This window comes from Sporisorium graminicola, chromosome SGRAM_19 (assembly GCF_005498985.1).
Source record: "Sporisorium graminicola strain CBS 10092 chromosome SGRAM_19, whole genome shotgun sequence".
NCBI lineage: Eukaryota > Fungi > Basidiomycota > Ustilaginomycetes > Ustilaginales > Ustilaginaceae > Sporisorium > Sporisorium graminicola.
This window is the reverse complement of record NC_043728.1, coordinates 293,910-310,707: the sequence shown is the minus strand read 5'-3', so window position 1 is coordinate 310,707 and position 16,798 is coordinate 293,910. Positions and strand designations below refer to the sequence as shown.

Sequence of the window (16,798 nt, the reverse complement as noted above, 5' to 3'; positions counted from 1 at the left end):
CTACGCCTCGTCACCCTAACCCATGAGCGCCTTCTTGGCGTTCTTGAAGCTCAAATGCGCGAGCGCATTATACAGATGGAACAACCTCGCACACTCCTTATCCTCTTCAAACGGATACTTGGCCCCGATCGCCACCGCCGCAGCGTACCCTGAAACAATCGCTACTTCTTGCATGTTGACGAGCGTCCACCCTCCGCAGTAGTTGGTGTGGTTAGCACCATTGATGAGCCATAGCCAGGGCACCACATAGGCATAGTGCGTCCAACGATGCGATTGCTGCTTCCACCACTTTTCGAGGATGACTTTGTCCTTTGTGATCTCATCGCGTGTCCACTTCTGCGAGAGCTCCTTGTTGAGGAAGATGGTCTGGAACACGTGGTCTTCCACCGGTGGATCCTTGAGATCCTCGGGGTTGGACGAAGGCAGTTGCGAGAGTTCCTTTTCTTGGCTATCGCCCTGTTTGCCGCGGGGGCCTTGACGCTCGCGTGGCGGGGCAGATGCGGGCGAGCGTGCGCCCTTATCCTGGGGACCTGTGGGCCCAGAACCCGAGAACTGCGGCTGGTAATTCGTCAAGTCGAACGACATCTCGATGAGCGAAGGATCGTCCTCGTACATCTTGATGAGGTAGAGCGGCTTCCAGTTCTTCTCGGCGAATTCGAACGACTCCATGGTCTCCTTATCGTCGCGATTCTTGGCGTTGTACTGGGAGTCATACGTCATCTGGTAGTGCTTGCACATGTAGTCGTAGTCGTTGTGCGTGGTGGTGATGTCCCAGCGATACACTATCGAGCCGAGGATCTTGCGCTCCTTCCACGTCGCGCTCTTCGAGAGGATCTTGAGTGACGTGTCGGCGTCGCATGCGAGGATGAGCTCGTCAAACACCTCGACGCGCTCCTCTTCATCTCCCGTGGTGAGCGGCTTGCCATCCTTGTCGACGCGACGAGAAGTGATGAGGATGTTGCCTCCACGCTTTCGGGCTTCTTTGGTGTTCCGCTGAATCTCGATGACTTCGCGGCTGGTCTCGACGCGGACGTTGCCGTTCTTGGTCACCTCGTCCTCCCAAGCTGCATAGACGCGCGCAAGTTCGGGGAAAGCCATCATGGTGGGCACACTGGCGAGCAGGCTGTCTTCGGAGAACTCAAAGAGTCGCATGCTCGGATCGAGAAAGACACGCTCCAGGATCGCCGACGAAATGTGCTTGGTGTCGTTGCCCGTACCGAAAAAGAGCGCGACAAGCGGGTACACCATGCGCTCGCCAAACTCGTCCGAGAATCCAAACATCTTGAGCATCCTGTGCACAGGGATGACGGCAAACAGCACCTCGAAGCGCTTGATGGTCTTGAGCGTGGTGCCAAACTTTTTGATATCCTTGGCGTACTTCTCGACGAGTTCTGAAGGGAAGACGTTGCTCCAGAACGACTCCTTGCCCTTGCCGAACGAGATCTGCATGCCCACCTCTTGCGCTTTGAAGCCAAGCACATGCTCGAATACTTTGAACGTGTTGTAAAAGACAGGGGAGGCGCCTTGTACGCCGTCGTTGATGTACTGGGACTTGTACTTGGCCGGGTCGGGGAGCTGGTACGAGGTGGCAGAGCCGCCGAGGGAGCACTGCTTGTCATAAAGGGTCACGTCGAACTCGTGAGGCGAGCGTGCGAAGGCATGGCATGCCGACATGCCCGAAGCACCAGCTCCGACCACGATGACACGTTTCTTGTGGCTGGCATGGCTGTCGCTGCCGTTGCCTTTCGAGGTGGATGACATGGCCCTGGTCGAAGGATCGTGCTGGACGACCGTGCTGAGGGGTGGATTTTGTGCGATACTTGTCGTGCGGATCGAACAAGGCTGCAGGATTGATGGTGTTGTTGGATGAGGAGGAGACAAAAGGCAGCACGATCAAGGAATGAGGAGCGGCAGAGAGAAGGGTTTAGTCATCTCGGTGAGGACGACGTAGAGCAGACTCTGCCCTAAACCAGGGCAGCAGCAAGGTGTTGTTCCACCATGACGGAGCAAGCCGCCAGAAGCTCAAAAGGCAGCAAGGCAGCAAGGACCCTGGCGGGGTGTACGAATCATTCTCGGCTGGACCGATGAAGAAGCTTTCGTAAGTCGCCAAGCGCCACAAGATGCGGAGAGCGTGAATGGAGCCTTGAATCTTAGCAAAGCGCACTGCGAGGACGTCATTTGCGGAATTTCGCCGATGCAGTCCGTCTATCTGTTGACAGCTGCAAGCCATGAGCGGCGGTTGGCGATCTTTTCCTCCACTTTACTTTTTTGCATCGGGATCAGCATCCGCGAATCAGCAAGATGGGAAAGTTCCCCTTCCAAGACACTGTGTCCTTTCCGCAACCCGCATGCTTCGAGGTCCCTTTTTTGGATTGCTGCACGGATTTTGAACCCTGCGTTGCTTTGCGCTGCTGCGAAAAGTACAACATTCTAGCCAACACTCGTGACTTCCAACTTTGGCGAAAAGGCGAATCGCTCCCTTCATCCTGCAAATCAACTCTGGACCGGCTTAGACTCTTCCTACCACCTCCACTTTGGCCTGCTACCGAATCGACGTTGACAAGGACCTCAATCCCGAATATCACGCCTCAAGATCCAGCTCAAGCTCAAACCCGAGGGCCGTGGGAGAGAGAAGGCAGCTCTTCGGTCTGGACCGTCAGATTGTGACGAGCCCTGAGGCACATCGATCCATACGTCACCCGCTGGCTGACCCGCCTCTGTCAAGGCCACTGCACTGGCTCCTTTTTTGTGGTAATCTTCACTGGCATCGTTCTGCCTTCGCCTCAGTCTGCATTCGACTGAGCCTGCACCGTGCGCATTTCTTCAATCCGCCTCAAGATCCATCTTCTTTACAGCGCTGAAGCCCAGCCTTGACCTCTTCGCGAACCCCCCTGGTCTTCGGCCGGTCGCAACCATATGATTTCTCTGTGCAACTTTTCATAGCCTCAAACCAGCTGGTCGGCCGTCTTGCCGCGTCCACCCTTCCAACTCGCCACTTCTCCTCCCCAGTACTGTTTGTGTACTGCACAGCAATGATGCCGCTGCGCAGCACTGGTCCTCTGGCTTCAACCTCGACCATCGGAAGCGCTCTACCACATCTCCGCGATGAGCCCATGGACGGTGACGACTCTGATCATTCGCGAGACCGCCGCACCGAGCATAAGATGAGCTTCGCCAGCAAGCAGATCAAGGCGCTCTCGATTCTTCGCTCGGACCCGCAATTCCTCGAGCAGACTCGCTCCGCCGACGTCGGCCAGGCACTCCAGCTTCAACTCGCCACTAATCCTCCCAAGCTCTTTCCGGAGAACGATGGTGCTCGACTGATCGATTTCTTTAGTGCATGGGTGCAGGAGTGGGAGCTCGGCATGGAAGGGCTAGCAATCCTGAATAACTGTGCGGCCAACCTTGGCGACGTCGTTCCTCCCTGGGACTTTGTTTGGACCGACAAGTACCTCTGCGACCCCTCTGTCCCGCCCATCGACCAGATCAAGCCTTTGGAGGACGTCAACGGGTTCAAGATGACTGACGAGCTTTGCGTCAACAAGGGCTGCGATTGCGACGACGACGAATGCGATCCCAAGACCTGCGCCTGTCTGCGTAGGGCTGCCGACTGCTACCCCTTCGCCGATTCGTACTACCAGAGGATGTTCGCTGGTTCTGGATCGCAAACTGGCATCGATGGAACAGATGCAAAAGCGCCGGGTCTCGAATTCATCTACAACGCAGACGGTCGCATCAGGATGAAGGATGTCCCAGTGGGCACGCCGATCTTCGAGTGCAACAAGTTTTGCTCATGTTCGGCATCATGCAAGATTCGCGTGGTCCAGAAGGGCAAGAAGGTTCCTCTTGCTTTTTGGAAGACCGAGTCCAAAGGGTGGGGAATCAAAACTCTCGCCGACCTCCCCGCTGGTACCTTTGTCGGCAGCTACGGCGGCGAACTCCTCAACGACCAAGAAAGTGAACGACGTGCCGACGCGTACGAAAAGATGCTTGGCACCACCTACCTCCAGACGGTGGACAGCCACATCATTATGGTCCACCTAACACTCAAGATCATCGAGCGCGATTTGGCCGAGCGAAACTTACTCGGCCACTACCGCCGAAACCAGCGCAAGCTCGTCGAGCTCGTCACCGAGACCGCCTACGCCATCGAGGTGTACGATGACTACCTGAAGTTCATCCAGGACGACAATAAGTGCATCGAACTTGGGCTGCACGAATCCGAGATGAGGATTAGGGAAGGTACTTCGGATCGTCTCCGCGAAGCACACATCGCTCAGCGTGCAAAGGAGCTCGCCGAGCCGCGTGCAAGGGAAGCGGCGGTTCGGAGACGTGCGCAAGAAGAGGCACATCGAGATCCACGCGAACCATACGTACCCAAAATTCCCATCACCGAATCGGACTTTGAGGATCCCGTGTGGAACTTTCTCAGCCTCAGCCTGGAAGAGCAGGACCGGGCATGCGCGCTGCGCGAGATCCGATCCGACCTGGAGGACGAGCACCTGGTCACGGTCGATTCCGCGCTGTGGGGCAACCACACGCGCTTCTTCAACCACTCGTGCGATCCCAACATCTTCCACGTGCCCGTCTACACGGACGACGCCTCCATCTTGCGTCCCTTGCTCGCCTTTTTCACCACGCGCGAAGTGAAAGCAGGCGAGGAACTCTGCTTCAACTACAGAGGCACCCAGTACTCGGACGACATGCCGATACCCTCGTCGTCGTCGGCCTCGACGTCTGCGCTGGCTCCCGCGACCCCCTCGAAAGGCCAGGGCCGCACGAGAACGAAGCCCACCGTCATCCATCCGCCGTCGACCAAGCCGGGCGCCGACACCGTGGCTGCAATCACGACGAGCGCCGCCGAGAGCGCCGCAGCGGCGGCGGCCATGGGCAGGCCGCCGGCGGGCAACCGCCTCGATATCCGGTGTCGCTGTGGCGCGGTCAACTGTACCGGTCGTGTGTTTAATTAGAGCGGGTTGGGGTTCGTCTTGCGGAACTTTGACTCACACGTTGAGTTAAGTTACACCATTACTCGCCGGTCTCTGTCTTCCCACACATTGCTGCGAGGTGTCTGAAATGCGCACACACACACACACACACACACACACACACACACACACATGTCACGTTTGAAACTCTGTTTGACTTGGGTATGATTGTCAGCCTTTGCCCTTTTCCGTGGTCCATTGCTACTGGCGACCGACGGCAGGCGGTGGTTGCTGCTGCTACGTGACGCGAGGCGAGGCGAGATTGATCATGCGAGTAAGTTAGTGCCAAGTTAAATTACTGGGTGTCGGTGCCACTAACGTTTCCGTGTTGGGGCTGCTACTGCTGGTGCGTCTGCTGCTGATGAGCCGCGACGACGCGCACGAGCAGCGAATTGAGGCGGACAACGTTGACAATGTGGGTGCCTTGCATCGGTTTGGCTCCTTCTGCGACTCCTCCCCCTCCGGCCCCTGTGCGCGCCCCTCCTCCGACACTGTGACCACTCGCTCCACCGCCACGCGAGCCAGTGGCGGCATCGGTGGGAGGAAGCGCACTCAACGGCGAATGCGGGCTCGAGGCCGACCGCGCCGAGTTGCTTCTCCCAATAGCGCCACTAGGCGACAAGCCGGGCACAAGACGCGTGACCGACGTCGAAGGCGGGTAGAGCGACAGCGAAGCCGAGCCTTTGGTGTGCCTCGACTCTCCTGCCATCGCACTGCTGGAAGAGGAGGGAGGGATAAGCAGCTCGCGTTCGTGCCGCCCCACTCCGGAGGCGGCGTAGTAGTGGCGTGAGGTCGACGTTGTTCGGTCCAACAACGCTGCCGCCGTAGCAGCCGCCGTTGCTGTCGCGGGAGCGCGCAGACCCGAAGGTATACCGCCGATACCGAGTCCACTCTGTCCTGCGCGTCCCGCTCCTCCCACTGCAATCGCACGCGGCGTCTCGCTCACCGTCATTGCCCTCGCCAAGCCACCCCCGCCTTGCGGCTCCAAAGCCTCGACGCCGATCAGCGCCTCCCTCAACACTTGCAAACTCGCCGTCTCGGTCGCCCTCGTCGTGCCAACATCCTCGACCGCCCGCGACGCCTTCTGCTTGATACACCGTTCCGCCTGCTCCCGAATCGCGCGCGTCCACCTCCCTACCTTGTCCGCATCTTCAAAGCTGAACATGAACCGCTTTGTGTCTTGTCCCGTGCTGCTCGAGGAGGACGATACGGAGGTGAGGGTGAAGCTGTGCTTCATAAACGCCCGCTCGACCGTGACGTTGAAGCTGCGCGGGAGTGGCGAGTCTTCCGTTACTAGGCTCGAAGTAGGGGCGTCGGTGACGTCCATCTCCGTCCCGCCGTAGAAGCGCGCATTGCGCCCTGCACGCACAAACACAACTTGCTTGGGGCCCAGCGACTTGGTCCACATGGTGAAACTCGCTTCGTTCGACGTACTGAACGTCAAGATCGGCGGTTCGAACGTCGTATCCTGAGCATAGAGCCGGATCGCCAGATCCGGGTCCGGTGCCGGGATCACGAGCGTCACCGGCTCTGCAGGCTGAGCGTACGTTAATCGCGTCGGCAGCTTCCCACCCTTGACCCGGATCGTGAAACGCGGCTCGTACCGGTCCAACGCTTGCACGAGCGGCTCCGATCGAATCGACAGATAGATCCGGCTGAGCGTGCGATCGGACAGAACCTCGTCCGGATCGTGCTGGCGAAACACACTCACAAAGTCACCCTTCGACAGCTCGCGGCACGGCGCACTGAACAGTCCTGGCGTGACCACCGTGACGGGCCTCGGGAAATTGGGCGAAGTAACCGACGACGCTCCCGCCTGCGACCCTGTGTGCAGCGCATCGTTGAGCGCCATGATCGCAAACACCAAGTCAGAGGCAATCTGCGCCGTGAACGTCGGCTTTATCATCGACGCATTGTGCTGTGTCCAACTCTGTGCAAAATGTACGAGCAACGCCTCGAACGCATCCAAATCCGTGGGGAATCGGAGGTCCAACAACAAACTACGCAACGCAGACTCGATCGATACGCCGACATGTCGATGTTGCGAGACATAAGCTTTGAGGATCTCACGTCGCGAAGCATGGCCGAGGTACTGGGTGAGATCGTCTCGATCCAACTCGGGAGTTTGGTACAGAAGCTGCGCGATCGAGGCAGGCGAAGGCTCTAGGCCAGTTTTGGCGACGAGAGCGCGGACGGCTGCATCGGGATCCTTGCTGAAATGCGAGACAAAGCCCCAGAGCACCGGGTTCTGGGCGCGAGTCTTGGCAGATGCAGTGCGCGTGTTGGTCGTGACGCTGACCTTGAGCCGATGCAGCTCGAGGATGTTCTTGACGCTGAATTTCCATGACAAGGTGGGCAACACGGCTGCTTGCTTCATCTGACCCATTGTCTGGCCAGCTTCTGCCCCCGGAGCAGCGACAGGTTTGGCAACCACAAGAATGTCGCTGAACAGGAACAGGTATCGATCCTTGATCGTCGTGGCGCTGATCACCTGGAAGACCGGGTCAGTAACCAGCAGCTTGCGTGGTGGATCCTCCATGTCTTCTTGCGTTGTTCCCGGAAGCGCCTGCATCGGGCCTGCAGTCGACAGCATGCGGCTGTAGCGATGCATCATATCGGCTGTGTTCGACGTCAATGCCTTGGCTGCAGTTCCGTGATGATCCAAGGTCGACACAGCATCCGCGTCAGCCGTACCGTCCTGCAAATCTGGTCGGATACGCGCACTGACCACCGAGGAGATGGAAGCATTACGCTGCAAGTCGGCTGCTGCCGTAGCTGCTGCTGCTGCTGCTGTCTTGTCCGTCGAGTGCTCGTCGAAGAGCCGATGCTCAAAGGTTGCGTCATTTTCCCTCTGGCGCCGCATTGTCATACCGTTCGTCGCATCCTCCTGCGATTTGTTCACCGTGACGATGGGCTGGGCAGCGGTGGGTGCGGGCCCAGGCGTTGCCTCGGTCAGAATAGGCGCTGAAATGAAAGTAGCCTCAGTCGGCAGCTTGGGCGATTCCTCCCTCTTGCCACGCCGCGTCCAAAAGCCACCAGTCTCCTTAGCCGACGACGGCGTCCTCTTCAAGCTAGACGCTTTGCGACGCAGCGAAGAGAATAAGCCGATCTGCTTGCCAGCGCCATCTTGGTCGTCTTTGGAGGTCGTTGCGTATAGAGGCGCTTCCGAAATGCCAGGAATGACATCTTTGGAATGCACCGTGGCTGCCAACGTCGAGGAAGGGGGCGCCGCTGAGACCGTCATGCGACTGAAGCCCTCTTGGCTTTGCACCGGGCTGGATTTGGACAGACCGGGGAAAGGCGACAGCTTCTCGTTGCCGACCAACGCTGAGAGATCTGCAGATGGACGCTGCGAATGGCTGCCCGGAAGAGATGAGACATGCTCTGTGAATCTGCTGCCTGTCGCGATATTGCCGTACTCCAGCCTCGGAGCTGCTGGTGGCACAGCAGTACGCGAACTTGCAGCCCTCGTCACGCCCACGCCAGTGTTACCATTGACACCAATCACCTTGTTGGTGCGAGCGAGCTTGCCGAGCTTATCAGCCATTCGATCGACTTTGCGAAGATAGGCTTCGTCCACCTCTCCATCCACGTCGCTGATCTCATTGATCGAAACGTTACTCGTGTTGGACAGCGAAGACGCATTGGCGCGAGGGTTCGGAATTTTGAGGTTGTGATCTTCGTCTCCGGCCATGGACGAGGGAGATCGAGAGGCAAGGTCCAGATCGGCGCCATATTCAGCGACAAATTTGGGTCCCAGCATGGCTCTGACGCGCTCCGAAGGCTTCTCGCGCGCAGTTGGCACAGGGAGAAGCTCAAAGTCCGAGTCTGTTGCAGCAGTGGCTCCTGCTCTTCCAAACAGCCGTCGATTATTGTGTTCTTCCTCTTTTGCTTCGATCTCTGGCTCTTCAATCACAGGTGATCCGATCGCAGGCATAGCGTTGAGACCTCGGCCTTCTTCGGATGACCGCAAACGGGCCTCTACTTCGCCTCGACCCTCAAGGCTTTCTCTGCTTGGCGGAAGCGTGCCACTGCTTGCGATGGACATGGGCCAGTCACTTCGCGCGGTACGAGGAGCCCCCGTGCCACGCATGACAGGACTCGGATCGGTGGCAGGCGAGTCAGAGGCAATCGCTTGTGCTGTTGACATGAGCGAGTTGGACAGGCGCAGCGGCACATTGAACCCACTTGGGCTCGAAGCCACCCAGGGCGTTCGACGTGCCTCGCCAAACTCGGTCTCGGTGCTGGGGGATGGGTCGCAGGGGACAGCGGCAGAACTACGGTGAAAGAGGCGTTGAGGAGGTGTAGTCGGGAGCTCGGTTTCTTGCGGCGATTGCTGACCATGCTTCGGAGTGCCACCGGAAGAGGTGAAGCCAAGACCATTGACGGTTGCAGTGTCGGCCATAGCTTGGGACAAAGGCATATCTGAAGCAGACTTGTTCGTTTTCGCTGTCGCGCCCGTGTCTTGCTCCTGATTCCTATCATCTTCCTCGTCTTCCTCGCTTTCGTCGACGTCCTCGAAGCCATTGGGAGCAGGTGAGTAGAGCTTGTAGAAAGCGTCGTCCTCCAACGGCTCGTCGTCCGAGTGAGAACCAGGACTGGACAAGAGCCCGTGTGTGGTAAGCTGCTGCGGCCTCACGCGCGGCAACGATTGTCGAAGTTCTGAAACACGCTTGGAGGCGGCAGCATCGCCTTTAATCCTTGGTGACCGTCCCGCACCAGTCTCATTTCGTGTCTGCTGATCGATGGCATCCAAGTCTTTGGCTTCGGCAGTCGGTGCTCCGCGAGATGGCACCGAATCGAGACCTAGACCGACAATGCCCGCGCGACGCCTTTTGTGGGGATCCCTGCCAAATTCGACGGTGAGCCCGTCATTTTCTGATTCGAAGTCATCCTGGAGGCCAGGAGCATTCAACGAGTCATTGCCGACGTTCCCACTTGCCACAGATCCCATAGCCGCGCTGCGAACTGATATAGAAGCCGCCTCGGCGTCGATCGATGTCGACGGAGCTAATGGGGACGTTTCGTACCCAAAACTATCTTCATTGTTGAGAAGCGCCATGGCGCTTTCGCGGTTGCGCTCGTGCAGGTGAAGGGCAGATGCGTTGGTCGCCGTGCTGTGCGCATAATGTGATGCGAGAGATGCAGCTGACGACGAAGCTTTCAAGCCTGGCGACGATGCTGATGCTGCAAGTGGATCGTGTTGCTGTGTTGCCACAGCAGCGTGTGCATAGACACCGGGACTGGCCGCGATATCCGGGAGGAGAGAGCGACGGAACGCCGGCGCTGGCGAAGGTGCGTCAACATGCAAAAAGTGCGGTGGGACTGGAGACGACGGCGGTCGGATGACAACACCTACAGGGCTGATGGCCTCGTCGACGGCAGGAGAGTCTGTGATGACCTGTGGCAGTCTCTGCTGCCTGATAGTTTCAACTGAGGCATCTGCTGGGTCTGCAGGCCAGGCTTGATCGGAGGGATGTTGCGGCGTAGGCGTGGGATTGGCTCTACCTCTTGTGCTGAGTTTACGCATCATCTCGGTTCTTGCGATTTGGCGTTGCGATTGCTGGCGCGCGAGGCTGGGAGCCGATTCTTCGACATGATTGAGCGGTGCAGCAGGTGATTCTTCAGGAAGAGCCGCTTCCGTTCCTCGTTCGGAAGCGAGCTTGAGAATGCTCTGCCGCTCAACACGTCGTTGATGAATGCGCGAGATGCGATTGGAAGCTGGACCCGGAACAGCGAGGAAGACGCCTTGGACGAATTCGGCCTTTTTCTGCGCTTCTGCCATGGCGGTGAGACCGTTGACGGTGCGGCTCCTCCTGAGAGAGGGGCGGTTTTTGATGGACTGGCGCTTCAGTCTGGTTTCGTGTGCAGATTCGTCGTCGGATGCCATGTCTGCCAAGCCATCGTCGAGACCAGACATGGGTGTGGGGGAGGGTGTCGCAGCTCCACGGCCGATGAGGGTGCCGTCGGGAGTGTGGTCGTAGAAGACATCGGTGCCGCTATTGCCGAGAAGCTTTTCGAGAGCATAGGCGCGGGCAGCTTGGCTGGCGGCGCTGGTGCTGGCGCTGCGTTGTAGCCCTTCAGATTCGCGTTCGAGGAGAATACGGGCGCGAAGCTGTTCGAGAGACGGCAGCGGCGAGCGATTGAAGTTTCGCTGATTGAATCGATCGTAGAACATGGGAGACCGCGAGCGATCGCTGGCTTCATTGGATGAAGAGGGAGCCAGCAGCATTGGGATGGACGCTGGTACCGTCGATGTGGATGTGGAAGCGATGGCATTATCGACGGGGTAGTTATCAAGGGGGTAGTGTTGGGGGTAGCTAGATTGCGGCGGAAGTACGTGTGACAGGCCGTTGTCGTGAGGTAGAGAGGCTTCTCGAGCAGCATTTGAATCAAATTGTTGATCTGGTGTTGTCAATGAAAGTGAGGGCTGACTAGAATCGAGTGCTGAAGCGTAAATTGACGAGTCTGCAAGTGAGTTTGACAAGGCGATATGCGTTTCCGAGTCGGATGGGAATGCACCTGGCAGAGCTGGGGTTTCTGCTCTCGACTTGATCTCTCGTTGCGATGCTGCTCGCTTGAGCATAGCAATAGCGTTTGTGCGGGCCGCCGAGCCTTGCCGCACGAGTCCGGGACCGCCGGGACCAGCGGCGGCGATGTCAGCTGCAGGAGACGTTTGCATCATGGTGACGACGGCGAGCAAGAAGGAAAGCGGTCCTTGCAAGTTTAGCTGTTGTCTCGCCTAGCACTGGTGGGGTATGTGCCGCCTTGCAAAACGGGTCTAGACCGACCAGAGCATGGCGGGCCAGAGCGGCTATTGAGGTTCGATGCAAGATGAGGGGTATGCTGCACGGTCCTGACGGCTTAGGGCAGAAGTGCAGGAGTTTGTTGGTAAGCGTAGCTGCTGCTGAGCCGATAAAGCGCCGAAGATGCTGAGTCAAGTCGGTGAACCCGTCGAAGAAGAGCAAGCCGATCAGAAAGTGAATGCCAAAGAGAAGAACGAGTGCAACTCCAGACGACGTTGCTGTGAATGTTCGGCGCAGCCGCTGCTCGATCCTTGTTGGGTGGCGCAGTATGCGAGCGTGCTGGGACAGAGAGAAGGGGAGAGCGGGAGAGAGGGAGAGAGGGAGGGGGAGAGAGAGATGGTTCTCGGAAGTCGTGAGTGAGAGCGATGCTGCTGATCAGAGCGTTCTTGTTGCGTGCGCCGAGCGCTAAAGAAAAAGGAGCCCGTGTGCACAGCCTGAACCCCTTCCTCGTGCGGTGCGAGTGCTGTGCGCATGTGTGTGCGTGTCTGTTGTCTCGTCTCGGCGGCTGAGCTTCGAATTTCGCATTTCATCTTTTCTTCTCAAAAGTCACAGAACCTTGGCAATGCAGAAAGCATGCAAGCACCCGGCAGCGGACAGCAATCAGCGCTTTTCGGCAACCCTTCTTGGCAGGTCTACTCGAGCCCCTGCAGCAACCTTCCAAATTGTTGTTACTCTCTCTGTGTGTGTCTCTCTTCTTCATGGCAGCTATATGACCTACGAGGAGTGATTCGGTTATGCTATCCTACTCTGCTGCAATTCGAAACGTTGGCCCAATGCTTTCGAGTACTTGGCAGCTTCAAACAGTCAAACAGAAGAGGAGATCGAACTGTTGCACCCCCGCAAACCTTCCGTTCCGAACACCCTAAAATTTTGTGACCTCCTTTTTTGTGCAATTTTTTTTTTTTTTTTGGCTTTCAGGATCTCGGCATGGAACAAAAGAGAATGACCAACCACCAGCATCGAACGCAACGCAATCAATCATCTCATCCGATTTTTGTTCGAAGTACAGAAAAAGAGAGAGAGACTTTCGAATTGACAGGGGCATATTTAGAGCAAAAGACAAGACGTCAACAACGAGATGCAAGCATCGACCAAGGAATAGGTCGGCCTTTGGCCTCGCGACTAGAGGAGCAAAGTGAAACCGCCTTTCCTTGCGACAATTGCAGCCCGGCTTCTTCATGACGCCTTTCTGGACATAGGGTAAGGGGATATTTGGATCATATCGATACAAGGCTGACTGGCCGCCATTAGCAAGTGCAGAGGACGAGACCACGTTTGGCAAAACTGCGCCCGGCATCACCGCCACTCCACCGTCCGTGCTTGTACTACCACACCCTCACCGCTCTACCACAAGTAGTGAGGGGGGTGCCAGCAACAGCCAAGAGACGGAAGACGCGCAGCGACGAGACGCAGTCCGATGGTATGATTGGAGAGAAATCGGAACGCAACCATGGGTATATACTATCGCGAAAATCGGTATCAAGTATTGCAAACTCGATCCTTAGCCGTCGCCAGCTGAGGCGGATTGCTATTCACCACATCGGTATGCGGGGGCACTTTACTTGGTGATGGTGCCTGCCTCGTACGCCGGGTTGACAGGCTGGATCGCCGCACCGTTGATCGCAGGCGCCGGCTTGGCAGCAAGCGACGACTCGTCGAGGTGTGCAGCTCCGTTACCGTTTCCGGTGGCGGCGGCGGCGGGGACGGCGGTTGCGCCCGTACCGGCCACAATTGCACCCGGAGCCTGCGAGCCGTTGGCAGTCGTGTAGGCCGATGCGGAGCCATCGCCCTGCGCGCTCGCGGGAACGCCGGCCGCCGAAGACGAGTGAGCGGCACCGGCGAGACCAGCGGCACCAGCGGCACCAGCGGCACCAGCAGCACCGGCAGCGCCAGCAGCACCCACGCCAGCGTTAGTGGGCGAAGGTCCGAGGTTCTGCGTCTTGGACGAGACAGTGTTGCGAGGGTCCTTCTGGCCAGGCTGGACGATCGAGAAGGCAGGCGAGTACCAGTCCTTGTTGACGTGGGCGGGCGCGGCCTTGGCAGCCGCGTCGCGCTCGTCGATCTTCTGGATCCAGCCATCGGGGTGGCCCAGGTTGGGCAGGATCGAGTTGCGCTTCGACGTGGCCAGCTTGAAGGTGCCGTCGTTCTGCTTCTTGGAGTCGCTGTCCTTCTCCTTGCTGAACGTCTCCTTGAAGGCGTCGCCAACACCCTTGCCCTCAATCTCCTTGTTGCGCTCGATGCGGTCGCGCAGCTCCACCAGCTGGCGGTCGAGGTCTTCGAGGCCGTTGCGGATGCCCTGCTCGGCAGCCTTGGAGATCGACTTCTTGATGATGCCGGTGGCCAGCGGGCGCAGCACCTTGATGAGCGTGTCGTGCTTGCTGTCGCGGATGGCAAACTTGAGCTTGTCCACCTTGGCGACCACCTGCTTGACCGTAAAGATGTGGCGGCTCTTCTTGCCACGAGGGGCGTTCTCGGCCTCGAGGTGCACCGTGACGGTGAGGCCCTTGCCGCCGAGGAAGACGTCGGCGGTACCGCGCTCGTTGAGCTTGGGGAAGCCGAGCTTCTTCTTGAAGAAGAAGTGCACGTCGCGCATGTCGGTCTGGATCTGGTGCAGCGTCAGCTTGAATGAGTGCTGGTGCTTGTCACCGAGCTGGGCGAACTGCGAGAGCTTGAAGTGGTTGCGGATGTCCATCTCGGTCTGCGAGGGCAGAATGTTGAGCAAGTCGATGGCCAAGTTCTCAATGACCAGGTCGACCTGCTTGTCCGTGTACTCAATACGGGGCAGGGGCACCAGGCCGACGTGGCTGAGCAGCTCGGGCAGGATGGGGTCGCGGATGTCGCTCCAGAGGTGGGGCTTGAACGTGAGGCCGCCCTCGGAGTTGAGGAAGAGGTCCTTGGTGAGCTGCTGGATGTTGTCGCCGAGCTTGCGGTTGAGCGGGTCGTCGTTCATGGCCTTGGCAAAGTTGGTGATCTCGCGGAAGAGGTTGTCCTTGTGCGGCACGTACTTGCCCTGGCTGCGGCCGTCGGCAGCGACAAAGAACTTCTTGCCAGATTCGGTGAGCTGACGAGCCTGCGTGTTGGCCTCGTCCTTCATGATGTAACCAGGCTCCTGCAGACACTTGCGGACGTAGGTGTCGAGATGGCTGAACCACTGCTTGAGCTCGGGGTCGTTGGCAACATCGGTGTAGATCTGGTCGACGGCGTCAACGATGGGCTGGGTCGAGGCACCGTTGGCGAAGCGCTCGATGAGGCGACGGAAGGTGGTCTCGGCAGTGGCGACATTGCCCTCGGAGCGCACGTTCTGGGCGCTCTGGGCCGACTGGTTGACGACGTGCGAGGCATGGCCCTTGTACTGCTCGAAGAAGGTGAGGAAGTAGTCGATCGCATCTTGGTAGTCCTTGTGGCGCTGGCACTCGACGACGATCTTCTTGAGACGGTAGTAGAACTGGTCGCGGCGCTCCTTGGGGAACTTCTCCTTGAGGTAGTCCTGGGCCTTCTCCGAGTGCTCCTTGGCGAGATCCTTGTGCTTCTGGGGGATGCGGTCCTTGAGCGCTTGGGCCTTCTCCCTGGCAACGTCGGCAGCGGCAGCCTGGTTCTGTTCGCGGCTGGCGTTGGGGTCGACGGCGTTCTGGAAGTCCTGGGCGTGGGAAGCGGCCTCGGACTTGGCCTGTTCGGCCTTGTCCTGGGCTTCAGCCTTGGCCTCGTCCTTCTTGCGGAGAGCGTTGGGGATGTCGTCGTGGAACTCGTTGTCGGGCGCAGGGCGGTCGACGCTGCTGAGCTGCTCCTCGCCGGGGCGGGCAGCCTCGGCGGCCTTGGCGGCACCATCGGCAAACATGTCGCGGCCGATGTAGCCAAAGTCCTGGACGATCTTGCGAAGCTCGCCGTTGCGCAGGAAGAGGGTAAGGAGGGTGCGGAAGGCCTCGCCGGCGGTCTCACCGTCCTTCTTGGCATCGGCACCCGACAGGGGCGACTTGACGTCAATGTTGCGGGCGATATCGGCCTTGCGGGTAGCGTAGAGGAAGTTCTGGAACTCCTCGCCGCCGTTCTTGTTGACGACAACCTGGCGGGCGGTCTCGATGAGCTCGCGAACGTCCTGGATGAGCTTCTTGCCGTCGGGCGAGAGCTTGCTGGTCTCGACGGGGCTGTTGGCGAGCGTGTACTTCAGCGTGTCATCGATCTGCTGGTTGTCGGGGTAGCGACCCTCGCGGAAGGCCTGGATGACACCAAAGAAGCGCATCTTGCGGTCGAAATCGGCGGCCTTGTTGTGGGAGCCGACAGCCTTGGTGACGGCATTGCCAGAAGGGTTCTCAGCGATCTGGCTGACAGATTCACCAACTTTCGACATGGTTGCAGATGGAAAAGGTGGCTTTGGCGTGAAAAATGGAGAAGTCAACGAAGACAAAGGCTGGATGGCTGTGCAGATGAAGTCGAGTGCTTAGGGCAAAGACAAAGGAAGAAATCGCAGGGGGACCAAGACAGGTGCGTGCGATTGATAGCTGGAAGTGTTGGGCGGGTATGCAATTGAGCAGATAGTGGTAGGGTATCTGGATCAATCTGGTATCAACGAAAGTTCTGGTATGTGGTAGTTGAGGAGGGGGGCAGAAGATGTTGCGAACGGATGGGTCCTGGGAACTATATAGGTTTTCGCGACACGTCGACAAGCGGCGACCAAATGACGAGCGCAAGCAAAGACGGCAGTTCCGAGAATGGCATCAGCTTGCAGAAAGAGCCTGGAATTCGAATGGGGCACGAGGTCAGAAGCCATGCCGGAATGAGCAACGAGCTGGACGCCGACGCGAGACGGGTGGCAGAGGGAAAGTCAGTCGAGTTTAGCGGTGTTCGCTGAGAAGGAAAAGACCAAAGGACCAAGTGCGTCATTTCCCGAGCTATGCTCAAGCTCGGAGCTGCAAAGCTGTGTCACACACTCGCACGCTCGCACGTACGCACGGACAGTGAGGCGGGGGATCGGGCACCAAGTGAGGGGGAGAGCGGAGGGAGAGCGAT

At 58.4% G+C, this 16,798-nt stretch overlaps 4 protein-coding genes across 4 annotated transcripts; 1 reads left to right on the top strand and 3 right to left on the bottom strand.

Moving 5' to 3' along the window:
• Positions 1 to 15: 15 nt before the first annotated feature.
• Positions 16 to 1,761, bottom strand: EX895_003070 (uncharacterized protein; the record flags this gene model as incomplete). The annotated part of the gene is made up of 1 exon (XM_029883668.1): positions 16 to 1,761. One exon carries the CDS (start codon positions 1,759 to 1,761, stop codon positions 16 to 18), a length of 1,746 nt encoding a protein of 581 aa, XP_029739959.1.
• Positions 1,762 to 3,032: 1,271 nt separating this feature from the next.
• On the top strand, positions 3,033 to 4,970 carry EX895_003069 (uncharacterized protein; the record flags this gene model as incomplete). The annotated part of the gene is made up of 1 exon (XM_029883667.1): positions 3,033 to 4,970. One exon carries the CDS (start codon positions 3,033 to 3,035, stop codon positions 4,968 to 4,970), a length of 1,938 nt encoding a protein of 645 aa, XP_029739958.1.
• Positions 4,971 to 5,325: 355 nt separating this feature from the next.
• Positions 5,326 to 11,673, bottom strand: EX895_003068 (uncharacterized protein; the record flags this gene model as incomplete). The annotated part of the gene is made up of 1 exon (XM_029883666.1): positions 5,326 to 11,673. The coding sequence occupies one exon, from the start codon at positions 11,671 to 11,673 to the stop codon at positions 5,326 to 5,328; it is 6,348 nt and encodes a 2,115-aa protein (XP_029739957.1).
• Positions 11,674 to 13,352: 1,679 nt separating this feature from the next.
• EX895_003067 (uncharacterized protein) lies at positions 13,353 to 16,139 on the bottom strand (the record flags this gene model as incomplete). The annotated part of the gene is made up of 1 exon (XM_029883665.1): positions 13,353 to 16,139. One exon carries the CDS (start codon positions 16,137 to 16,139, stop codon positions 13,353 to 13,355), a length of 2,787 nt encoding a protein of 928 aa, XP_029739956.1.
• Positions 16,140 to 16,798: the final 659 nt, after the last annotated feature.